We start from the raw sequence: 21,520 nt of genomic DNA, 5'->3' as shown, positions 1-21,520 counted from the left end.
TGGACACACACACAGACACACAGCTTGCCCCACAATGTCTGCTGAGAGACACTGAATTAAGATGTATTGGACATAAAAAATGAATGAATAGAGAAATACATGAATTGAGAAAGGAAGGGAGGAAGGAAGGAGGGAAAGGGAACAAACAGGAATGAGGGAAGGAATAATGTGCGTTATACTTAGGATATCCATGTAGTATTGATGTCTAATGTTTTCGTTCCTACATACCATGATATGAAGTGGTAGATGTATAGGTATAAGGTGGTATAGCGGTTATTGTCACCTTGCAAGAAGAGGTTCCAGGTTTGAGTACCAGTCCACCTGGAATCTCATTTATAAAACAGTGCATAGGATCCTTACTAAAGTGTACTTGCGCACAAAAGCCAAAAATGGCGTGCGCCAAAAAAAACCAACCTTTTTTTGTACACGTACAGGTACAAACAAGGTACAGGAACAAACAAACATGTATGGGTAAAAACAAAGGTATAGGAACATACAGGTGCGCACATTCTCCCATCAAGTTTGTTTTTATAGATCACAAATTTTGCATGAGAAGTGATGTGCGCCTCTTTCAGGCTTCGTTTTGTGCATACTCAACAGTTATAAATGAAACCCTGGTCTTTCGTTTGTGGTGTTTACATATTTTTTCTGTGTTCATGAGGGTTTCCTTCAGGTTTGCTCCCACATCCAAAGTCATTATCAATTTAAAGGTGAATGAGGTCAGATATGTCAAGGCATGAGCCTCAGAACTTGGGAAATGGTCCCTTGGTTACTATGGCTGCCCACTGCTCTTTAAAATAGTAGGATGGGTCAATTTCAGATAATGACTTTCCCTATAGTGATCAGTGAAGACGTTCTTCTTGACCATCCTGTCAAGGGGGACTCACAACAGGTGACCAGATGAGGTCTTCCCTATGAATGCAGGTCACGTGACTTATGGTGATTGAATCTATTTCTTGCTCCCTAGAAGGAAAGACTATCCACCTATAAGAACACCCTGCCTATATACATAGATGAGTGTGGATTCTGTATTTTGGCACAGTGGCGTTGTGCTTATTACTGTTAGTTGTCGCATCACTACAAGAGGATCCTGAGTTCATTCATTCCACGTCTGTGTTGAGCTTGCATATTCTCTGTGTAGTTGCATGGTTTTTCCTACCCCCGTACAAAGACATGCATATCTGATGAAATGGAGACTTTATTTGTATAAATGGTATGTGGGCAGGTGGCGCAGTGGTTAACGCGGTCGCCTCACAGCAAGAAGGTCCTGGGTTCGAGCCCTGGGGTAGTCCAACCTTGGTGGGTCATCCCGGATCGTCCTCTGTGTGGAGTTTGCATGTTCTCCCCTGTGTCTGCATGGGTTTCTGCCGGAGGCTCTGGTTTCCTCCCACAGTCCAAAGACATACACTCACTGGCCACTTTATTAGGTACACCTTGCTAGTACCGGGTTGGATCCCCTTTTGCCTTCAGAACTGCCTTAATCCTTCGTGGCATAGATTCAACAAGGTACTGGAAACATTCCTCAGAGAGTTTGGTCAATATTGACATGATAGCATCACGCAGTTGCTGCAGATTTGTCGGCTGCACATCCATGATGCGAATCTCCCGGTCCACCACATCCCAAAGGTGCTCTATTGGATTGAGATCTGGTGACTGTGGAGGCCATTTGAGTACAGTGAACTCATTGTCATGTTCAAGAAACCAGTCTGAGATGATTCGAGCTTTATGACATGGCGCATTATCCTGCTGGAAGTAGCCATCAGAAGATGGGAACACTGTGGTCATAAAGGGATGGACATGGTCAGCAACAATACTCAGGTAGGCTGTGGCGTTGACACGATGCTCAATTGGTACTAAGGGGCCCAAAGTGTGCCAAGAAAATATCCCCCACACCATTACACCACCACCACCAGCCTGAACCGTTGATACAAAGCAGGATGGATCCATGCTTTCATGTTGTTGACGCCAAATTCTGACCCTACCATCCGAATGTCGCAGCAGAAATCGAGACTCATCAGACTAGGCAACGTTTTTCCAATCTTCTATTGTCCAATTTTGGTGAGCCTGTGCGAATTGTAGCCTCAGTTTCCTGTTCTTAGCTGACAGGAGTGGCACCCGGTGTGGTCTTCTGCTGCTGTAGCCCATCTGCCTCAAGGTTTGACGTGTTGTGCATTCAGAGATGCTCTTCTGCATACCTCAGTTGTAATGAGTGGTTATTTGAGTTACTGTTGCCTTTCTGTCAGCTCAAACCAGTCTGGCCATTCTCCTCTGACCTCTGGCATCAACAAGGCATTTTCGCCCACAGAACTGCCGCTCACTGGATATTTTCTCTTTTTCGGACCATTCTCTGTAAACCCTAGAGATGGTTGTGCGTGAAAATCCCAGTAGATCAGCAGTTTCTGAAATACTCAGACCAGCCCGTCTGGCACCAACAACCATGCCACGTTCAAAGTCACTTAAATCACCTTTCTTCCCCATTCTGATGCTTGGTTTGAACTGCAGCAGATCGTCTTGACCATGTCTACATGCCTAAATGCATTGAGTTGCTGCCATGTGATTGGCTGATTAGAAATTTGCGTTAACGAGCAGTTGGACAGGTGTGCCTAATAAAGTGGCCGGTGAGTGTATAAGTCAGGTGAATTGACCATACTAAATTGTCCCTAGGAATGAATGTGTGCGTGTGTGTGTGTGTGTGTGTGTGTGTGTGTGTGTGTGTGTGTGTGTGTGTGTGTGTGTGTGTGTGTGTGTGTGTGTGTGTGTGTGTTCAGTCTTGTATAAAGTACTTGAATGCTATACTTGAGTAAAAGTAGAAGTATCTTACCGGAAAATTACTTTGGTAGAAGTTAAAGTCACCTTTTAGAATATTACTTGAGTAAAAGTCTTAAAGTATCTGACATTTACTGTACTTAAATATCAAAAGTAATTTTCTGATATTAAATGTACTTAAGTATTGGAAGTAAAAGTGTAAAAAAAGTGAGCTGTTAGAATTTTTATTGTGGCTTCCTTACAGTAAAGCATAATATCCAGGCAACAGGGAAAGAAGCTTGAACTTGTTCAACGTTAAAAATTAAACTTCTTAAACTTAGCTCTCTCTCCAGTAGTGCTGTCAACCTCCCTGTGTGTTATATGGACAAACTACACCTGTCTTTCAGCTGGCATAAGGGCAAGTCATTAACTGAAACTGAAAAGGTGCCTGTTCATCTTCAGAAGAAGTTGATTCTCAAAGTTGTGAGAATTCAGTCTTGCTCTTCTTGGACTGAAGACAAGTCCTGCAATGCTGAAGAACCTTTCGCAGGCCGCTGAGGCAAGTAGGGGGGTGTTCAGCTTCACTGAAAGCTTGCACAGTGAGGGAAAGGACTTTAGCAAGTCCATGTGATCTGCTGAACAGGCCAAGTATCCATCCAGTTGTTTGGCACCATCTTGTGCTTAATGATGATATATTTATAATGCATAAATCCGTTTTAAATTGACAATGTACCATAAAGGTGGTTATGAGGGGTTGTGAGGGCATATACATGGTTATAATGAATCTTACAATGACTTATAGCTACACTTATAGGGCGTTATAGATGCAAGCATCATAGAAAGTGTTGCCACATTTTATAAGCGAAACAACTTTAGCTACAGGATTTAAAAGTTATGACCAAATAATGACCATTATTTAACATTATCTTTACCTAATTGCAAGTAAGTTAATGATGTACATCAACTAGTTCTAGTCTGCCATTGATGTAAACATAGGCCTAGTTTCATTTTTTAAACTTATTAACTTTGATGCCACCAAATCCTCTCGTTTCAATAACGGCTTCTTCCCCACAGCAACAAGAATTATAAACACTCGTGGACTGCCACCCTACCACCCAGTCACTAACACTATTAACTTGGACTTATCCATTGCTGTTGTTGTTGGTGTTTTGTAGCACTGTACTGTATTTGTGTTAACTTATAGTTTGTCTCCAGTTTGTTACTAGCTACTCTACCAAAAAAATAAAAAATAAGTTCACCAACTCGTTGTGTGGCAATAAAAGCACTTTAACTTTGATCAATAATGTAATCCTACATTCACAATATAGAACATTAGCCCAACAATAGCCTATAACCACTGAGTTTTGAGGTAATTAATTCGAAGCAAATCTCCAATTTAACAAAACGCATGGTGCTTTTGAAGACGTGAATAATCCTGAACACTCCTCTGTAACCTGCTACTAAGTTAGCCTAACGTCGTCCTACAAAACCTATTTCCGCCAGGTAGGCTATACCATAAATCGTTATTAACCATTTCAGTATTACAGACATGTCTTTATGAGTTTTGTGTTGAATTAATTCCGGGAGAAAAATCAGTGGTGTAGTTAAACATCTGCATGTAGGCTAATCAGCAAAGTTAGCTAGCATACGTTAGCCTGGCCATCACATTAGCCACATATCTTAACAGGCTTATGATAACTAACGAACATTAAAGAAAACTGACCTTGTGGCTTCACTGGATTAATATTAATTTAACCTACTTCATGTGTTTCTTCAAGTTGGACGGAGAGTTTTTGAAGGCCAATATTTGATTCACTTTTGGTAGGCATAACAGGCACTTCATCCTGTAGGACGAATCTTTAACTCCAACAAACGAAAAAAGTTCTTCCAAATACGGCCATGGGTGTGTAACATTATCCTCGCAATCATCACCACCATGGAGTTCACCGGGGTGTTCGTCATTTGGTCCTGGAGTTTTTGGGTTAGCAGCAGAGTCTGCAGCAGCAGGTGCTTCCATCATGGTACCAGTAATGTGACATGCCATTGCCTGGACATGCGGGACTTCTTATTCTTTGCGCTATGCTCTTGGTGGTTGACGACAAACAGGCATTATGTCACAAAGTCAAATTTCTTCTGATTTTATTTTGTAATAACGAGTAACGAAGATGGTTAGGGGAAATGTATCGGAGTAAACGTATACATTTTATTTAGGAAATGTAGCGGAGTAAAAGTGAAAGTTTCCAGAAATATAAATAACGAAGTAAAGTACAGATATGTGAAAATTCTACTTAAGTACAGTAACGAAGTATTTGTACTTCGTTACATTACAACACTGTGTGTGTGTGTGTGTGTGTGTGTGTGTGTGTGTGTGTGTGTGTGTGTGTGTGTGTGTGTGTGTGTGTGTGTGTGTGTGTGTGTGTGTGTGCGATGGCTGTGATGTGTGTCCAGGGTGTCTCCCTGCCTGCCACCCAATGACTGCTGGAATAGGCTCCAGCATCCCCATGACCCTGAGAGCAGGATAAGCGGTTAAGATAATGGATGGATGGATGGTATGTGAGCAATAATGCATATGTGCCCTGTGATAGACTGGCAACCTATCCAGGGTGTCTCTATATTTCCCCCAAATGCTTTCCAGGGGAGGCTTTGCAGCCCTGCATTGACATAAATGTGTATAGTGAATGAATTGATATCGTGTTGAATGAATAAGACAATGTCAGTAGCAGCACAACAAAAGGTGTTTTGTTTTGTTTTTTGTTTTTTTACTCTAGTTAAGACCACTGTGGTGATCTGACGACGTGATATGCCACCTCCTATTATACCATGAGTGAAGTGCTAAATGTGGAAGAGGGACATTTTTCCGTGGGGGTCAAAGTGATATAGCATCTGCTCCCACACCATGGAAGTGTTCTTGAATTTCTTAAATCCATTTCTGTATTGCACCTACTACACTTAAATGTATTAAGAAAAGAAGTTGAGAAATGGGATTACTATGCCTGATTATCAATTTCAAGTATTTTATTTTTCTGTGTATGTTTGTGCTTGTGCATGTGGGTGTGTCCTAGTGAATTAAAATGTTTGCATGCAAAAGGGCAAGGCAGATAATAATGTTGAGTTTTGATGTACTGTTGCTGTTCCTTGCTTATATGAACTTATTCCCACTGTAACCGTACATGGTTTAAATAAATATACTGTCTTTGCACTTTCAATGTGTCCACCAAAAGGCGTATGGTATGAACTGTTATGGTTTTTAAGAATTGATTGATACTTTATGGGATTTAAAGCCAGTCGTGGGCTGTCAGGGCCATCAGGACCTTCTCTGCTGGCCCTGTCAAAATCAAAATCCTAATTTGTTTTTCATAGTTAAATTGAGCCTGAAAATCGTGCCCAATGTTTTCTAAGCCAATTTTCAATGCTGTATTTATCTCTGATAGACTTTTCTGATTTCCCATGGGCTTCCCTGACTGGTTCTTGGCCTCCCCTGTGTTCAGTTCAGTAACCCCTGATGTTTACAAGTCAGTTCAGTAACCCCTGGTGTTTACAAGTCAAAATATTCATCAGTAAATTTCAAAAACATTATTATATGTAGCACTGTACTTACATGTAATTGTACTGACCCATCTGTGATAGACTGGCAGCCTGTCCAGGGTGTCTCCCCGCCTGCCGCCCAATGACTGCTGGGATAGGCTCCAGCATCCCCGTGACCCTGAGTAAGGATAAGTGGTTTGGATAATGGATGGATGGATGGATGGATGGATGGATAGTTAAATTGAAGTGTGCTTGAAATATGTCTGAATTCAGTTACTTGTTTGCTCGTGGGACTGAACAGGGATTTGCTGTCATCTAAATAGCGTGATCCTCCCATGTGCTACGTCCCCCTGGCGAAACTCCTCACTGCCAGGTGAAAAGAAGTGGCTGGTGACTCCACATGTATCGGAGGAAGCATGTGGTAGTCTGCAGCCCTCCCCGGATCAGGAGAGGGGGTGGAGCAGCGACCGGGACGGCTCGGAAGATTGGGGTAATTGGTCAAGTACAGTTGGGGAGAAAAAAGGGGGGGAAATCAAAAAAGAAAAAGAAAAAAAAAGACTCTTATGGTAAACAGGATTGTCACTAGGTCTTAAAAAATCTGAGATTATTAATTAATTAAAAGTACAACTTTACTGGTTATGTGGACATTGTAAGCTTACTGAATACCCCAGTTAAAGCAGGCTGTTGAATATTTTGACCTTTGAATCTACCATTAAATATATATTTGTTTTAAACTAAAAGTAGTTAATAAGTAACATTCATTCGACTGTTCAACATTTCATCAATTTAATGATAGCATGAGACTCCAAGATGGCAGAGTGACACAATGAACAACAGGGGGCAGTGTCAAATCATGCATAACAACAAATTGGAGACGGTTCAAATCTAAATTTATTCATCTAAAAATGTCTTGTCTCTTAGTTTGTATAAAGTACTCACTGCTCTTCTATATCGAAGCATCACACACTCAACTGTGAATCTAACTACATCCAGAAATATTATCTCATATTTTTACACATAAACAGTAGTTTACACACAAATCTCAATGCTCTGCAGCTCTAATGAGTACAACATTAAACTCTAAAATAATCAAAAATAATACAAATTAAAAAAGTATCCCTTCAGCTCCATTTATGGTCAACAAACATTCAGCTGACCAGAACGTATTCACCTGCTAATTGCTTTTTAATTTCACTTTAGCTGTTGCATTGACACAATCGGTCTCGCAAGGTTCATGACTATTTATCCATACATCTAATAACCATTTGTTGGAGAGACACCGACATTTTTCAGCTGCTGCACTTCATTCACTTTCTTCCCTCTGCTTCACCAACAAATTTCAGAGCCCCAAACTTTCCCAAGTATGCTCCCTGTGTGTCCTGCAGGCTTTGGGAGTCCATACCCACAGTCCAATAGTGGCATGCTGACTGCTGCCATTATTAAACTGTAAAATGATGGACAGTGCCTTCAAATAAAACTTATAGTGCCAACAGAGACCCTCACTTATGGGCTAGAATTTAACCCTCCTCAGTCATCTGGCAGTTCCTGCATATATCCCCTATCGACAGCCACTCTCATTTCTTTAAGCCATTTATAAATGCCGGGGCCTCTCGCTTAAGTAACTTCCCCCATAGTCCAAATCCGATAAACCCACAATGAAGCAAAACAAAATACTCAAATAATCATCAGTGTCATTTGTTTAATACAAGGTGAGAGTAACACACATTGAGAAAGGGCACACTGTGACTGAAAAGGGAAGGTTGAGCATAAGTAGTACTCTGGGAGTACTGATATCCAGTGACGGTGTATATTCAGTAATAGTCAATGCACCTGTTGAGTGTGACCCCAGCTAAAAAAAAAAGAAGCATTTATGACTGGTTTTATTAAGCCCAAGTATTGAGCACAACTTTAGGAATCACTTGATATGATCAGTCCTTGTCTTCTACTGACTGGAAGCTTTTACAGAGGGATCAGAGTTGATCGTTTTAAGTCAGTCATGCATCGTTTAATCCTGCTGAGATAAAAACAGCTAGAGTAATGGATGTGTTGATGAACTCATCACGAGCACTGATGTAGTCTTGTGAATCATGCAAAAAAAAGGTGCTTTCTTAAAAACATATTAATATATTACGGAACATCATTTTATAATACTTGCAGTCGAGTAGTGACACCTTCAGTGATTGGCACTCTACTTGTCAGCCTTGAATCCCTCCACCTCTGTTTGCACACCATGAAGACGACACAAACTCATATCCTTTAGTGCTTAACTTCCTAGGGTTTTGTTTCATTGTGTGCACCAAACAAGATCTGCACCATTCACTTTCAACATGCTTCAGACATTTCAAGTTTCAAAGAATAATTCATTTCAGGCTTTGGTTAGACTGTATTTCTGCTGACTTAGTAAAAATATATCTCTTCTAGAAGCCTTACACAAACCTCAACCCAGGACAGGCATATAGTGGACTTAAAATGGCAAAACTGTTTATGTGAAAGTGTCCCTTCATTGTATTGCACTCACTCAATCACTCAAATATATATGTGCAGCAACAACACAAAAGTGTTAATCAACATTTTGAAAGCATAAATTCCAATGTTTATGATCTACCTCCAGTGAATAATTCATGTCAACACACATTGCAACCAAAGCTCATTTATGGACATCTAATGAGTAATATCACCGCTTCATCACCTGAAATGTACTCTTATTTTTTTATGCAAATTGGGAGTTACTTTCCAAGGGATGCAAGGTGTTCCAAGTTTGTGGGAAGCAGACAGTTTCCTGCTCACAAAGCTCCTGGTCTCCAGATGTGGGGTTGGACGCCCACCTTGGTGGCAACAAAACGCGGCTTGGGCACCTGAACAGGATTGGGCCTCAGTGGAGGCAAAGAGGAGAGGAGACTCAGCTCAGGGGCACTCTGAAACTGCTTGGCTCCCTGAAGCCCAGTGGTGTAGGACGTTGGAGTGTAAGGTGTGGGAAGTGCATTGGGCACAAGGTTGGGTATAGGGGTGGCAGAGATCTTTGGGAGACTGGGAAGGCCAGCTTGTTGGGAAGGCGCTGAAGCTTTGGCGAGTCCTGGAGCTGGGATGAAGGTTGGTGCAAGAGCAATAGCAGGGCCCAGGGTGGGGGCAGGAAGTGGAGTGAGAGGAGCCAGTGGCGGAGAGATCATGTCAGAGCGTGTTAGTCGCTCTCCCAGAGTGGTTGCGGAGCGTGGCGAGATCACTTTGGGTGTCAGAGTTGGGGCAGACATGGGTGTAGGCGTTGAGAAGCGTTTGATCTCATACACACGGGCAGCCTTGACAGGGATCTGCCTGGGTGAGGTTAGTGAGCTTCCCACCATTGTTGTGTGGCCACCCTGCTGCTGCTGCTGCCTTTGGGCCTGGTAAGAGGGTATGGCTGACATATTGGCGGTATTGCCCCCATAACTAAACATGGCGGAGTTGAGCTGGTAGGGCTGCCTTCTCATGAAATCCAGTGCTTTGATACCCTCCTTCTGAGTGGCCATGCCTCCTCTGCCCCTACCGTCAGCCAAGCCCAAACCTCTCTGGGGCCCCACTGGGACAGAGGGGGCCAGGAGTGGGTTGTATCCAATGGGTGGGGGGGCCCTGATGTTGGGGGAATACTTCCATTGAGAGGGGAGGGAGGGGTTTGGAGAGAGATCACGGTGTTGGGCCGAAGGGTATGAAGACACCTCCTGCTGGTATGGGGTCTCAGGTGGGGTGTCCACCACGTACATGCCCATGCGGCTCTGCCTGCGGGCAAACAGCTGGGCTCCCTTGCCCTCTGCTTGGGGAATCTGGGGAGTTTCATGGATGACTCGTGGCTTCGGTGCCACTGGGGGAGGCATCCTGCCCCGTCCGGCCTCATCACTGGTGTCTTCCGCTGCACCATTGTAGGACTCAGAGGGTGGATAGCCATATCTGTGTCGTACAGGTCTGTCATCCAGGTTTTGCACCATGGTCAACAGCTCAGGATTGGGAGAGTTCTTCTTGACATCAGGCACATTGAACATAGGTCTGGATTTTCCGCTACGCCGACGAGCCTCAACTAAGATGCCAGTGCGGCTTGCTGTACCAGGAACAGGAGTGGGAGCTATGGTATTTGGCTGGGAGACCACAGACACTGGAGCTACAGGGGCCATTGAGACTTGATCTGGGACTGACAGGGGCACCGTCAACTGAACCGGGGGCATTGTGACAGTTGAGACATGTGGAACCGAACCAGTTGAGACCAGAGCTTGGGGCACTGGGGCAACAGGGGCTGGAGCAATTGGTGTACATGAAGCTGTGGGCACTGGTACTGTGGGCACAGTTGTAAATTGAGCCTGAGGAGTAGTAATAGTAATTGATTGATAGGTGGCCTGCATGTTCTCCACAGGGGTAGAGACACCTGATGGGAGAGGAGGAACTGGTGGTGCGAGCATGGGGAAAACGGGACCTTCGGGTAGAGTTGTGGGTGATAGGAACATTGATGGAGGACCAGTTGATGACTGGGAAATTACCGGTGCAACAGTACCAGCCAGCTCTGAGGAAGTGGTGAAAGGTGGGGTAATCACTGCTGCTGAGGCAGGGCGCTGGGCCTTCTTCGTTATGGTTGGACGGAACGCCACAGGAGCAGTAGCAGCCCGGCTGGTGATAAACCCAGGTGCAAAGGGACGTGCGGTTCGGTTGAGAACATTGCTGGATGATAATTCTGGTAATGGGGTTTCAGCTGGCTGTGGGGGACTGGCCAGGATTGTCACTGAGGCAGTGGTGGGTTTGGGTGCCACAGCTGGAGGTGACATCTCCATGCGAACTGCACAGGAGGGTACATCCCCATTTGCCATGTTGTGGGCAGGAGCATTAACCGGGGCTTGGACTGGAATCTGAGGAGCCATTTGCTGGACCCCTTGCTGTGAGGAAGCAGACTTTGGTATTATCTGCTGAGGATGGGTGTTAAGTTGCATCTGTGCCTGTGTCTGTGGCTGCATCTGGCTCTGTTGATATATTGGCGTTTGATCCAGGCTCTGAGTGTGAGTTGGTGCCTGAGGCTGTGCCGCTTCTACTTTCTTGGCATGCTCAGCTGCCCTCTTCCTCTGCTGTTCAAACAACTGGGCACCTTTGCCTGCTGTGTCACTCAGCCCTGGACTGGGAGCATCTTCTGCCCCATCCCCGCGACCCCCAAGGCCTGCAGCCGCCCTCTTCTCCAACATATCTAAGTAGTCACTGTCCCATGTTGGGTCTGGGAGTGCCGAGAAGCCATCCTCATCGAATTCCGACTCGCTGCCCGGGAATACCCCGTCCTCCTCCTGTGAGTCACGACACACATCCTCATCGACACTACCAAAGCTGGTAAGGGTGTACTTTTTGGAGCGTTGCCGGCGCTTCTTGAACATCAGCACGCCCTTGGAGTGAGGGTTAGGTGCATCAGTCAGCAGGGATGCAATTGTACGACACTTGGTTTTGGCTTCCTTCACATGCTTGTCTTGCAGGGTTTCCCCTCGGTTTAGTTCTGCAAGAAGCAGAAACCATAGGTGTGAGGAATCGAGGAATGGTAACAATGGGTAGAAACAAAAAGTCATGATAATGTTCATTTGGATTCATGTGAACAATGGATACACAATCTCTCATGAAGAGTGTTTTTTTTTTTTTAGTCTAGCCATGCAGTGAATTCACAGAAGCCTGTGTGACCAGGTTTGACATTTGTTATCTAACACGTGACCATTACGTCATGCTCCAAATCCTTCCTAACTAGCATGCCTTTGACAGCCATCTATCTTAACTTGCTACAGTAGCACATCCCCAAAAATTCCAGGCAAGCCTATGGCTTCTCACATTAGCATGGGTGAAGGATACATTTGCGCGTTACTAGCCTTATGTACTGTGACCTCAAACTGTATGTACTAGCAAGCTAATGGAAAGTCCCATTTTGTAGGCGAGTGTAAGAGAACATCAAACGGCAACCGTGACATATCCTTTAACCTGCTGTGGAGTCATGCAGATAGTCAAAGGCAGGCTAATTCTATTACAGTAATATGTACCGCTGTTTGAAAGGAAGTCTTGATATTTCTATAGTAGAGTTCCTTCATTGGACGTTAGAAGGATAGACTTGAATTCAACATAAGCAAAGGGGTTATAAAAAGATATATTTGTCCAACTTAAAATAGTTGACCAACTTCAGATAACCTTCCTCTGCATTGTCCTAAGGCTTACTGTGAATGAGGGACAGGTGTGTTGGTTCTTCTAGAGAATGCTTTATCATTATGAGTTCTTCACATATCTTCCTGTGGCATGACACAATTGTATTTCTTTAAAACCGGCAACCAATGAAAACACAGGAAAGGGAAATGGGCTTTTGGCAAATTTTCTTACTCATCGAGGAATAATAAAATGACATCAGATTCTCACTTTAATTTTAGGTAGCTCTTTCCTTCAAACATTATTGGTTGGTAACATTGTTCAATGGTAAATAACATCAGTATGACTAGTAGACTTTCTTTTGGGGTTTAGTGAAGACATAAATATCTTCTGGTGTCCTGTACTTTTCCCACATGGTAAACAATGTCTAACATCTGTTAGAGAAAAGGAGGATTAAAGTCAACATTATTAGACATTTAAGCACTGGTAACCTACAAGGGCTTAGTTGGTCATGTTTGAATTGTTTGTTTGCTCATTATAGCAAAAGTAGAAGTTTGGGTGATTAGCTTATTTCCTTAAATTATTTTTTTCTTTTGTGTTTTTGACCAATCAGAGGCCATGTCAAATTTCAGGTTTTTTTAAAAAAAAAATTACCCGCCCTTTTTCTCCCCAGTTGTATCTGGCCAATTCACAGCTCCCGGGAGGGCTGCAGACCACCACTTGTCTCTTCTGATACACGTAGAGTCGCCAGCTGCTTCTTTTCACCTGTTCCCTCCTCCCTTTTCCCCCCAATTGTACTTGGCTAATTATCCCACTCTTCCAAGCCGTCCTGGTTGCTGCTGCACCCTCTCTGCCAATCCGGGGAGGGCTGCAGACTACTACATGCCTCCTCCAATACATGTGGAGTCACCAGCTGCTTCTTTTCACCTGACAGTGAGGGGTTTCACCAGGGGGACGTAGCACATGAGAGGATCACGCTATTCCCCCCAGTTTCCCCTCCCCCCTGAACAGGTGCCCTGACCAACCAGAGGAGGCGCTAGTGCAGCGACCAGGACACACACCCACATCTGGCTTCCCACAGACACGGCCAATCTGTAGGACACCGGACCAACACGAGGTAACGCGAGGATTCGAACTGATGATCCCCGTGTTGGTAGGCAATGGACTAAATCACCACGCTACCTGGATGCCCCAATTTTAGTTATTTTTATGAGGCCTTGTGAAACTTAGGAAAACTGAACGAACATGGGAGCAGGGAAGGACAGCAAGACAGACACAGCTAGTAAGAGAGGAGAGATGGGATGGGAGTTGGAGGGGTGAGAGGGTCCTACCTCTGCTATTTGATACCAGCTAGCAGCTGTACATGCTTTTCCGAGCTCCCAGGTTGAGTGGTAGGTTTATCAGACCAACTGAACTGGATGGATTTAAATATAGAACCTCATACTGGCCCTGCTCTCTAAGAGGTTAACTGTAGGCTAATAAACTACACTTTTGGAGATACTGCACAAGCCTTTAACACTGTGAAAAAAATATTGGTATTGCATTGATTTTTGGCATCTATAGCAATTTTGAGGCATGAAATACAATGAAAATCGTAAAACTGTTGCATTACTAGAAAACGTTCCGTTTTTTAGTAGCCTCTTTATCAAGAAAGTAAACATAAATGGTGCATAGAGAAGTTATACACAAAATGGCTTTTTTTAAGTATTGTTCAGACTAAACGTAAAGTTACTGAAATGTATTCAAAAGCTCCACAATGTTTGATTCCTATGAGAACTCCTATGAGAATTTTTTTCCCTTTAAATGGGTATGTGTGTCTACTGTGGTGTAATTCTTCCCAAGAAATTTGACTTAACATACAAATGTTTTGCAGAAAAGCGCAATTACTTGCACTTATTACAAAAAAGCATTGAAAACTATGTTGCAGTATTCGAGTAATTGGAGGTACTCAAACTTTTATTTGTACCAAAAATTTGAACTGTTTCCCAGCCCAGATTGTGATCCCTGTTACAGACCTTTGTTGTCATTAAACCCCTTCCTCCAGTTTGAAGAAAAGGTGTTAAAAAAACTCAGGTATATTTTAAACTAAGTCCTATTTTCCTATTGTGAGGACTCAAACCAGGTAATATGTAGCTTTTAAATTGATTCAGATTCGAGGAATTTAGGGTCAGCCGACGCACCGAGCTGCAACATAATCCCTTGGGGCAATACTGCTTGCCAAATAACATCCACTAAAAGAGCTCTTTGTTTGACACTAACATGCACATAATGTTGTAAGAGGAGACTTAAGAGCCTCAGTCACAATCAATCCATTTCTAACCTGGAGCAGAAGTCCTGTTCTATAATCCTACGAGGAGCAAGTTGTTGCTGGAAGACAACAGTGTGAGAAGATTGCAAAGAGAGGTACAAAAAAGAAAATGTAAAATAGGCCTATCACTGCACTGACTGACAGTAGTGGGATCATCTTTTCATAATGGAGGGGGTTTTCAGATGCTTCTGTTAACATTTTGAACCCGTTGGTGCCAAAAAATAGCTCTTTTACTGGATGGATTACATTGCAGCTTGGTGCACTGCAGTAGGTTGAGATTAGCATGCTAAGTACTGAATCAATTTAAAAGAGTCTGCTTCCCCTTGCATTGTTTGATTCTTAATGAAAGGAAAATACAGCTTATGTTAAAAAATGCCAGAATTTCCCTTTAGGACAAAGTCTGTGACATTGTCCTTTCTTTTATGTACTTACTGGCTTGTTTGGCCTTCTCCATGTAGGTTGTAGTGAGTTCCTCATCGATGGGTTTGTCCAAAGGCCCAACCATCGGTACTAGCTGGCTGCGAGAGCCCAGCAACAATGCTCCCTTGGCCCTCTCAGGGGACACCAGCGGCACATTGGCTGGCTCTAAGAAGCCACTGTCCTCCTCTGGCGCTCCATCACGTGGCCCTTGGTCATCTGTCGAGGAGATGATAGAGGAGGTTTCAGTGGATGTCTGGGAGGACCACATCCCTGGTGCAGGAGGCTGGTAGATCACTTCCTTTCGAGCCACTCCTGGCAGTCCCTCTCCTTCTGTTCCTCGTCCTCCTCCTCCTCCTGTGCCCATATGCCCCTCCAACAATTTGGGGCAGATGTGTGCATCCGGAGCACTGTCATAGCCGCTCATCTCCGAGGTTTCCCCTCCTTCTGGCGAGGCACGTCCGGACGGTTTTCCAGGGGCAGTGTTGCTGGGGCTGCGGCGTTTCTGGCGACGCTGCCTCTCATAAGCTGCCACATCAGCATCACTGTCGGTCTCACCATAGTAAGCCTCACTGCCTGGAGGAGATGTCAGGCCACTGGCCAGGGAGGAGCGGCTTCGGTGGATCTCTCGGACTGTCGTGTGGTGTGGATGGGAGGGGGACATGGCTCGCAGGACAGCACGGTACTCTTTGTCAATGCGGGGTGATGGGGCACGGGTCAGGAGCACCACAGACTGAAAGCCAACAGGTGCTCTGCAAAGAAGTATAATCCAAGAGATGGTCCTTAGACGTTACTTTTTTTTTACTGCTTTATTAATCCCTGTGGGGGAAATTCTTTCTCTGTAATTAATCCATCCTAGCTGTGTAGCTAGGAGCAGTGGGCAGCCACCATGCAGCACCCGGGGACCAACTCCAGTTCGTCTTGCCATGCCTTGGTCAGGGGCACAGACAGGAGTATTAACCCTAACATGCATGTCTTTTTGATGGTGGAGACATTGAGGACCAGGCTCCTAAAACCTGGGTTTATTTTACTCTCAAACTGCAGAAATTTAAAAGACATGAGCAGTATGTCTTTTTAAGACTAAAATACTTTAATTCATGTAGGGAATATAGACTGAAGGAACAGGACTAATTAAAAGTGTCTAGTAGATGTGATTTATGCCATTTGTAAGCATTGAAAAGACCAAGCTGTTAGACTTTCACCTTCTACAATGTTTTTCTCTTGTTCTATGATTCATAATAGCAAAATTCTTGCATGTCCCTGACCTTTTGACTCGGATGTGAAGTATTCCTGGGGAGCTGTCGATGAGGTTCATGGCCTGGGCATGGGACAGAGTTTCACATGGCTGGTCGTTGATGGACACCAGCTCATCAGCTTCCCTGAGTCCAGCCCTACATGCCTTACTGCGCTTACGCACCTATACCAGCCGAGGGATGCAGAACACACACACACACACACACACACACACGAACAAGAACGAAGTATACAAAATTAGGGGAAATACTGGTTAGATTTTGGTGGATAGCATCATTAAGAGCCAACTCAAGATGTATATGCTGGGATTTGGTCCCAGAACAGGGATATGAGCATACACCCATGCCTACACATACTATGATGATGGAGATAATCAATGTAAGGTTGTTTGTTTCTCTTGCTGTCTCTTTCTGATTTTCACTCTCACTCTTTTTTTTTCTATTGTTCTTTTGCTTCTCACATGAGCGAAGAGCAGAAAGTTAAATATCAAGCGTAGCTGAGAGAGGATAGAGGAGACTAGCTTAGTCAAGTCAAGAAGACTTGACTAAGCTATTGTTGTCATCTTGTTTTGGTTTGCGATACCAGCAGGTACACAGCATGTGTTGTCCTGACAGCTTGATCCTGTTGCAAATATATGCCACATATTGCAGCTCAAGTACCACTTGAACAGTGAAATGCCAGACAGCAGTCATCTCCACTTTGTGTTGCACTTTCTGTGGCCAGGGTATGCCCATGGGAGGCCATGGCAGAGTGCCTGCTTTAAATTACCTGAAGGTCTATGAAATCCATTTCAGCATGCTCCATATCAATTTAAAGTACATCTGTGAAGCTGTTAAAAGACATTGACTATAATGTTGACGCCAGTTAGCATAGCGTGCCGCTATCACTTTAGTGAATCCAAAACATCAAAATATGTCAAATGAAGCCAAAAGTTTTTTAGGGTTTAAATTAATTAATTTCATTTAAGCTATTCTGAGATGACTTTGGCTTGCCCATAATGAAATCCCAGGCCCCAGGTTAGCTAAGCCTTTCAAGTTGGCCAGGTCTCGTTTGTGGTACGGGATGTGTGTCATTTAGCTACTGAGTCAGTATCCTTGTGATAGTGACTCACACACATGCACACGTTCCGAACAGCATTCCATTACACCTGTTAGAGAGCATGTAGTACGAGGCCTGACATAAATTTCCCCTCCCAACTCTCTGAGGTTAATAACCATGCAATGCTGTCCTGAATGGGAAGACAGACACAGCTGTCTACAGCCATAAAGGTGATCCGGTATCCTGCGTATGTGCACATGTACATGTGTAAAGACGCTCTGGGTAATCCACCCTCAGGTTGTGTTATCTAAAACTGGGGCAACTATTCTTTAGGATGCCAAGCATTCCGCTGTCACTGACTCCACAGGTTGTAGTCTCACAGAGGCAACTCAAAATCTTGGGTTTTAAAAACCTTAACAAATACTGCTCTTCAAAAAACACCTTTTAACATCAGTAAATGGGGGACAAAAGTGTAAAACTGTTCCAGGGACAATCGGGGGGATTTTCAGAGAAGCATTGTTAGTAGAAGAACCTTTTTTTTTTCTGTAGAAAACCCAAAGTGGACTTTCATGAGTAATGGGTGCAGTTGCCCAGTCACACATCTAATGGAACAAGGAGAACATTGTAGTATGGATACAAGTCACCCCTGTTACAAGTGAAGAGAAGGATTCCCCTTTCCCTGTGAAGGCGGTTCTTCATATATTTTCTCTATGAACCACATCATATTGATAGTTACATGTACATAAATAGTGTAAGAGGTTCATGATCTGAAAAACACACCTTGAATGACCCTGTGACATCCTGCTTCTGTACTAAGTATAGCCCCAGCAAAGCACTTTTGCCCAGTACAGACTTAGCGTGGGTGGCTTCTGTGTGTGAGGGTGGAGTTGTGCACCTGAGCATCTATCTGCATGCAAGCATGCATCCACATGTGCAATATCCAGACTAGATGTTTTTGCTTTTTTTTTGTTTTGGCTTTTTTTCCCCTTTTCTCCCCAATTGTATCCGGCCAATTACCCCACTCTTTTGAGCTGCCCCGGTCGCTGCTCCACCCCCTCTGCCAATCCGGGGAGGGCTGCAGACTACCACATGTCTCCTCCGATACATGTGGGGTCGCCAGCCGCTTCTTTTTACCTGACGGTGAGGAGTTTCGCTAGGGGGATGTAGCGTGTGGGAGGATCACGTTATTCCCCCCAGTTCCCACTCCCCCCTGAACAGGTGCCCCGAACGACCAGAGGAGGCGCTAGTGCAGCGACCAGGACACATACCCACATCCGGCTTCCCATGCGCGGACACGGCAAACTGTGTCTGTAGGGACACCTGACCAAGCCGGAGGGAACATAAGGGATTCGAACCGGCGATCCTCTCATTGGCAGGCAACGGAATAGACCGCTACACTACCCGGGTGCCCCACACTAGATGATTTTATCCAGAAATAAGTTATTACAATTTCCACACAATTCAATCAAGGGAGAAACACTAGGCCGCCTTTTTTAGGATATAAATCTCAGTTTTCACCAAATAAGTGCATATTGTCAGCAAGCTCTTTTGTTCACCGTTGGCCATATCGAAATTCAACCAGCCCTCCTCGTTATTTTGCTGTTTGAAGAATGCCTTCGGGGGAAAAAAAAATCCGGTTGTTGCCAGTATTACAACATGAATGCCCATCTCATGATTATTAAAGAAGGAGAACTTGTAAGAACTGGGTCAAATTTATTTGTAATGACATTAGTTTTTGAGTACATTTTTAGTGCAAAAACACTTTTTGGGTACCCTGCAGTTAAGTGTGTTGAAATATCTATGACCAACCCTCCATTGGTAAATTTAGTCTATGAGTAGTGAGTACACTGAGATCTGTTATTGAGGGCACAACATTCACCTTAGGCGCTATCTCCCATCAGGGACCAGATTTTTAGATGTGATTAAAAAAGGGGACCATCTGCAAATTTTGGCCCAAGTATTTGATATATGTTTTTAAGAAGAAAATAATTTTGCACTCTGTAGAATGCACATTAATATAGTGGTTCCTTTGGCTGATTTGTCTACTGTTTGTTTTCTCAAGGTTAAAATCTGGTCGTCTTCATTTAAACTGACGCAGGGCAGGTTCTTCCATAAAGATTTGCTCCATGGAGGGGCGGGGGGGCAAATGGGCACTGCTTGAGACCTGTAAGCCTAAATAGTTCCCTGATCTAGTAAGGATTTTATTTTGGTTAGCTGGTAGCTATTAGGTTTCCTGCATGAAAGATATACTGTAGGTCCAAAATCTGTCCGTCATACAGACAGCTACAGCAAAATCGCTCTTTCAGTGAAGTAATTCATTACATCTCTTATAACAAACTGGCTTCATTTCTTCCAGTATCACAGAGCAATTTAAAGAAACTGGATCCCCCATTACATTGATTGGTCTGCTATGTGGCATCTATTATTACCATAGTTTTCCAATAGCTGTCAGGTAAACTGCCAGCTTAATTTGGGTCAAGCATAGCTGGAGTGAATGTAGTCCTTTACTGAAATGACAGCGGTGTAATGGAAACATGCCTGTTACAATATCGCAAAACCAGACTTAGTCATGGCTGAATGACGTTTAGTATCAACAAGCTCTTCACAGTGAGCAATATCATAATCCAGAAATCTATGACCCAACCTGACCATGCACACCTTTGACGTAATGATGAATACTCGTAAAGTATTTGTGAGAAAACACAGAAATTTGACCAAGCTTGTAGAAACTGATATCTATCCATCCGTCACCCAGCAGCGGTTTCATCAGCGAACAGAAAGATAACATTATTTGCGAAAAACCAAACAAGATAATATGTTAAAAAGACCAAATTTCTGCTACAGGTCAAATTGCCCTTCACGTCAGTTTAACATGTTCATTTGCAATATCATGGAGCTAGATGAGACTTCATCAGAGAGGCAACAGTTGAAGCTGTGCAGAGAGATTGCCCTACATCCCTTGCTGAACTTGGAAGTTTAAAGTTCATACAATTAATTGCCGCTGTGCATGTGGATCCTTCAAGTATGAGATGATGACTTATCTTTAGGCCCCAAACCAAACCCTAAAAGATGCCAATATTCAATTTCGATTTTATTCACAGTTCCTTAAAGCCCTCCCTAATATACCTTTGCTGATGTTACACTTCTCTTTTGAAGTTATTCCATCTCACACCATTCTCACAGAGCAGCATTGACTTGCCAAACTACAAACCATGAAATGACTTTTTTGACCCACTTTCACTTCTCTCCTTCTACCTGCGGATTGACACCCCTTACCTTGGCCACCTGGAGGGGTTTCTGATGCTCCACACCTCCCTGGAGGCGAAAGCCCCACGGAGCTCCGCCGGACAGTGTTATTATTACCTCCTCTGCCACCATTATTATGGATCCTTTTTTCTTTTTAGCGTTCCTTGATTTTCTTTGTTACTTTCTAGTCCTTTTTGTTTTTGTATTGCCTGTAGGTGGGGGGGTCCTTCAGTCCCATGGTCAGTGGTCCAAAGGGCCCCCACAGAGAGCTCAGACCTGCTCTTCGCCTGCTACACTGCCCAGGCGCTGACTTCTCTCTCAGTCAAGTCCAGAACCAAGGCCGATGCTCATGCCTGCGCACACACACGCACTCGCAACATCCTATGCGCCAACCCACGCCCAGAGTTGGCTGACCATGATAGCCAAGAGAGGGAAAGAAACGGGGAGGGGGGGGGGGGGTTGTCTGTTTGCTTACACTGAGGAATGCTGGCCCAATGTGGGCAAGGGGAGGGTCTAACAGTGCACTTGTCCTGTCACTCAGACCTTTGCCACAGGGTCATTGATAGCCCATCCAAAAATAGGGGTCCACCTCCACAGCTTTGCCTGCCCATCTCCAGACCTGAAGAAACGAGAATTCATAGTGTTCAAATGTTAGTGGTTCATTCTTGGCCCTAATTACACAAAGGAAGCAGGTGATCCTGGATGAGATTACATCACTGTCTCTCAGCTCTTTAGCTATGATCTGAAGTCCCACTTTGAATTCTGTTATATTCCATTATGCACCAATTCACATTTGAAATTCTAAACCAATGTATAGTGGTTGTTTATGGCTTGTTCAATGATCTGTTGGCAGGAAAAATAAGGAGTGACTTA

General features: G+C 44.0%; 1 protein-coding gene across 1 annotated transcript; it reads right to left on the bottom strand.

Moving 5' to 3' along the window:
- Nucleotides 1–9,053: 9,053 nt before the first annotated feature.
- On the bottom strand, nucleotides 9,054–20,787 carry synpo2la (synaptopodin 2-like a). Its single transcript, XM_056292242.1, has 4 exons — nucleotides 20,678–20,787; nucleotides 16,375–16,526; nucleotides 15,125–15,861; nucleotides 9,054–11,758 (listed from the first exon to the last, which is right to left on the bottom strand). The coding sequence occupies exons 1-4, from the start codon at nucleotides 20,777–20,779 to the stop codon at nucleotides 9,054–9,056; spliced, it is 3,696 nt and encodes a 1,231-aa protein (XP_056148217.1). The 5' UTR covers nucleotides 20,780–20,787.
- Nucleotides 20,788–21,520: the final 733 nt, after the last annotated feature.

This window comes from Lampris incognitus, chromosome 13 (assembly GCF_029633865.1).
Source record: "Lampris incognitus isolate fLamInc1 chromosome 13, fLamInc1.hap2, whole genome shotgun sequence".
Lineage (NCBI taxonomy): Eukaryota > Metazoa > Chordata > Actinopteri > Lampriformes > Lampridae > Lampris > Lampris incognitus.
The sequence above is the reverse complement of the archived record's forward strand: the minus strand, read 5'-3'. Positions and strand labels throughout refer to the sequence as shown.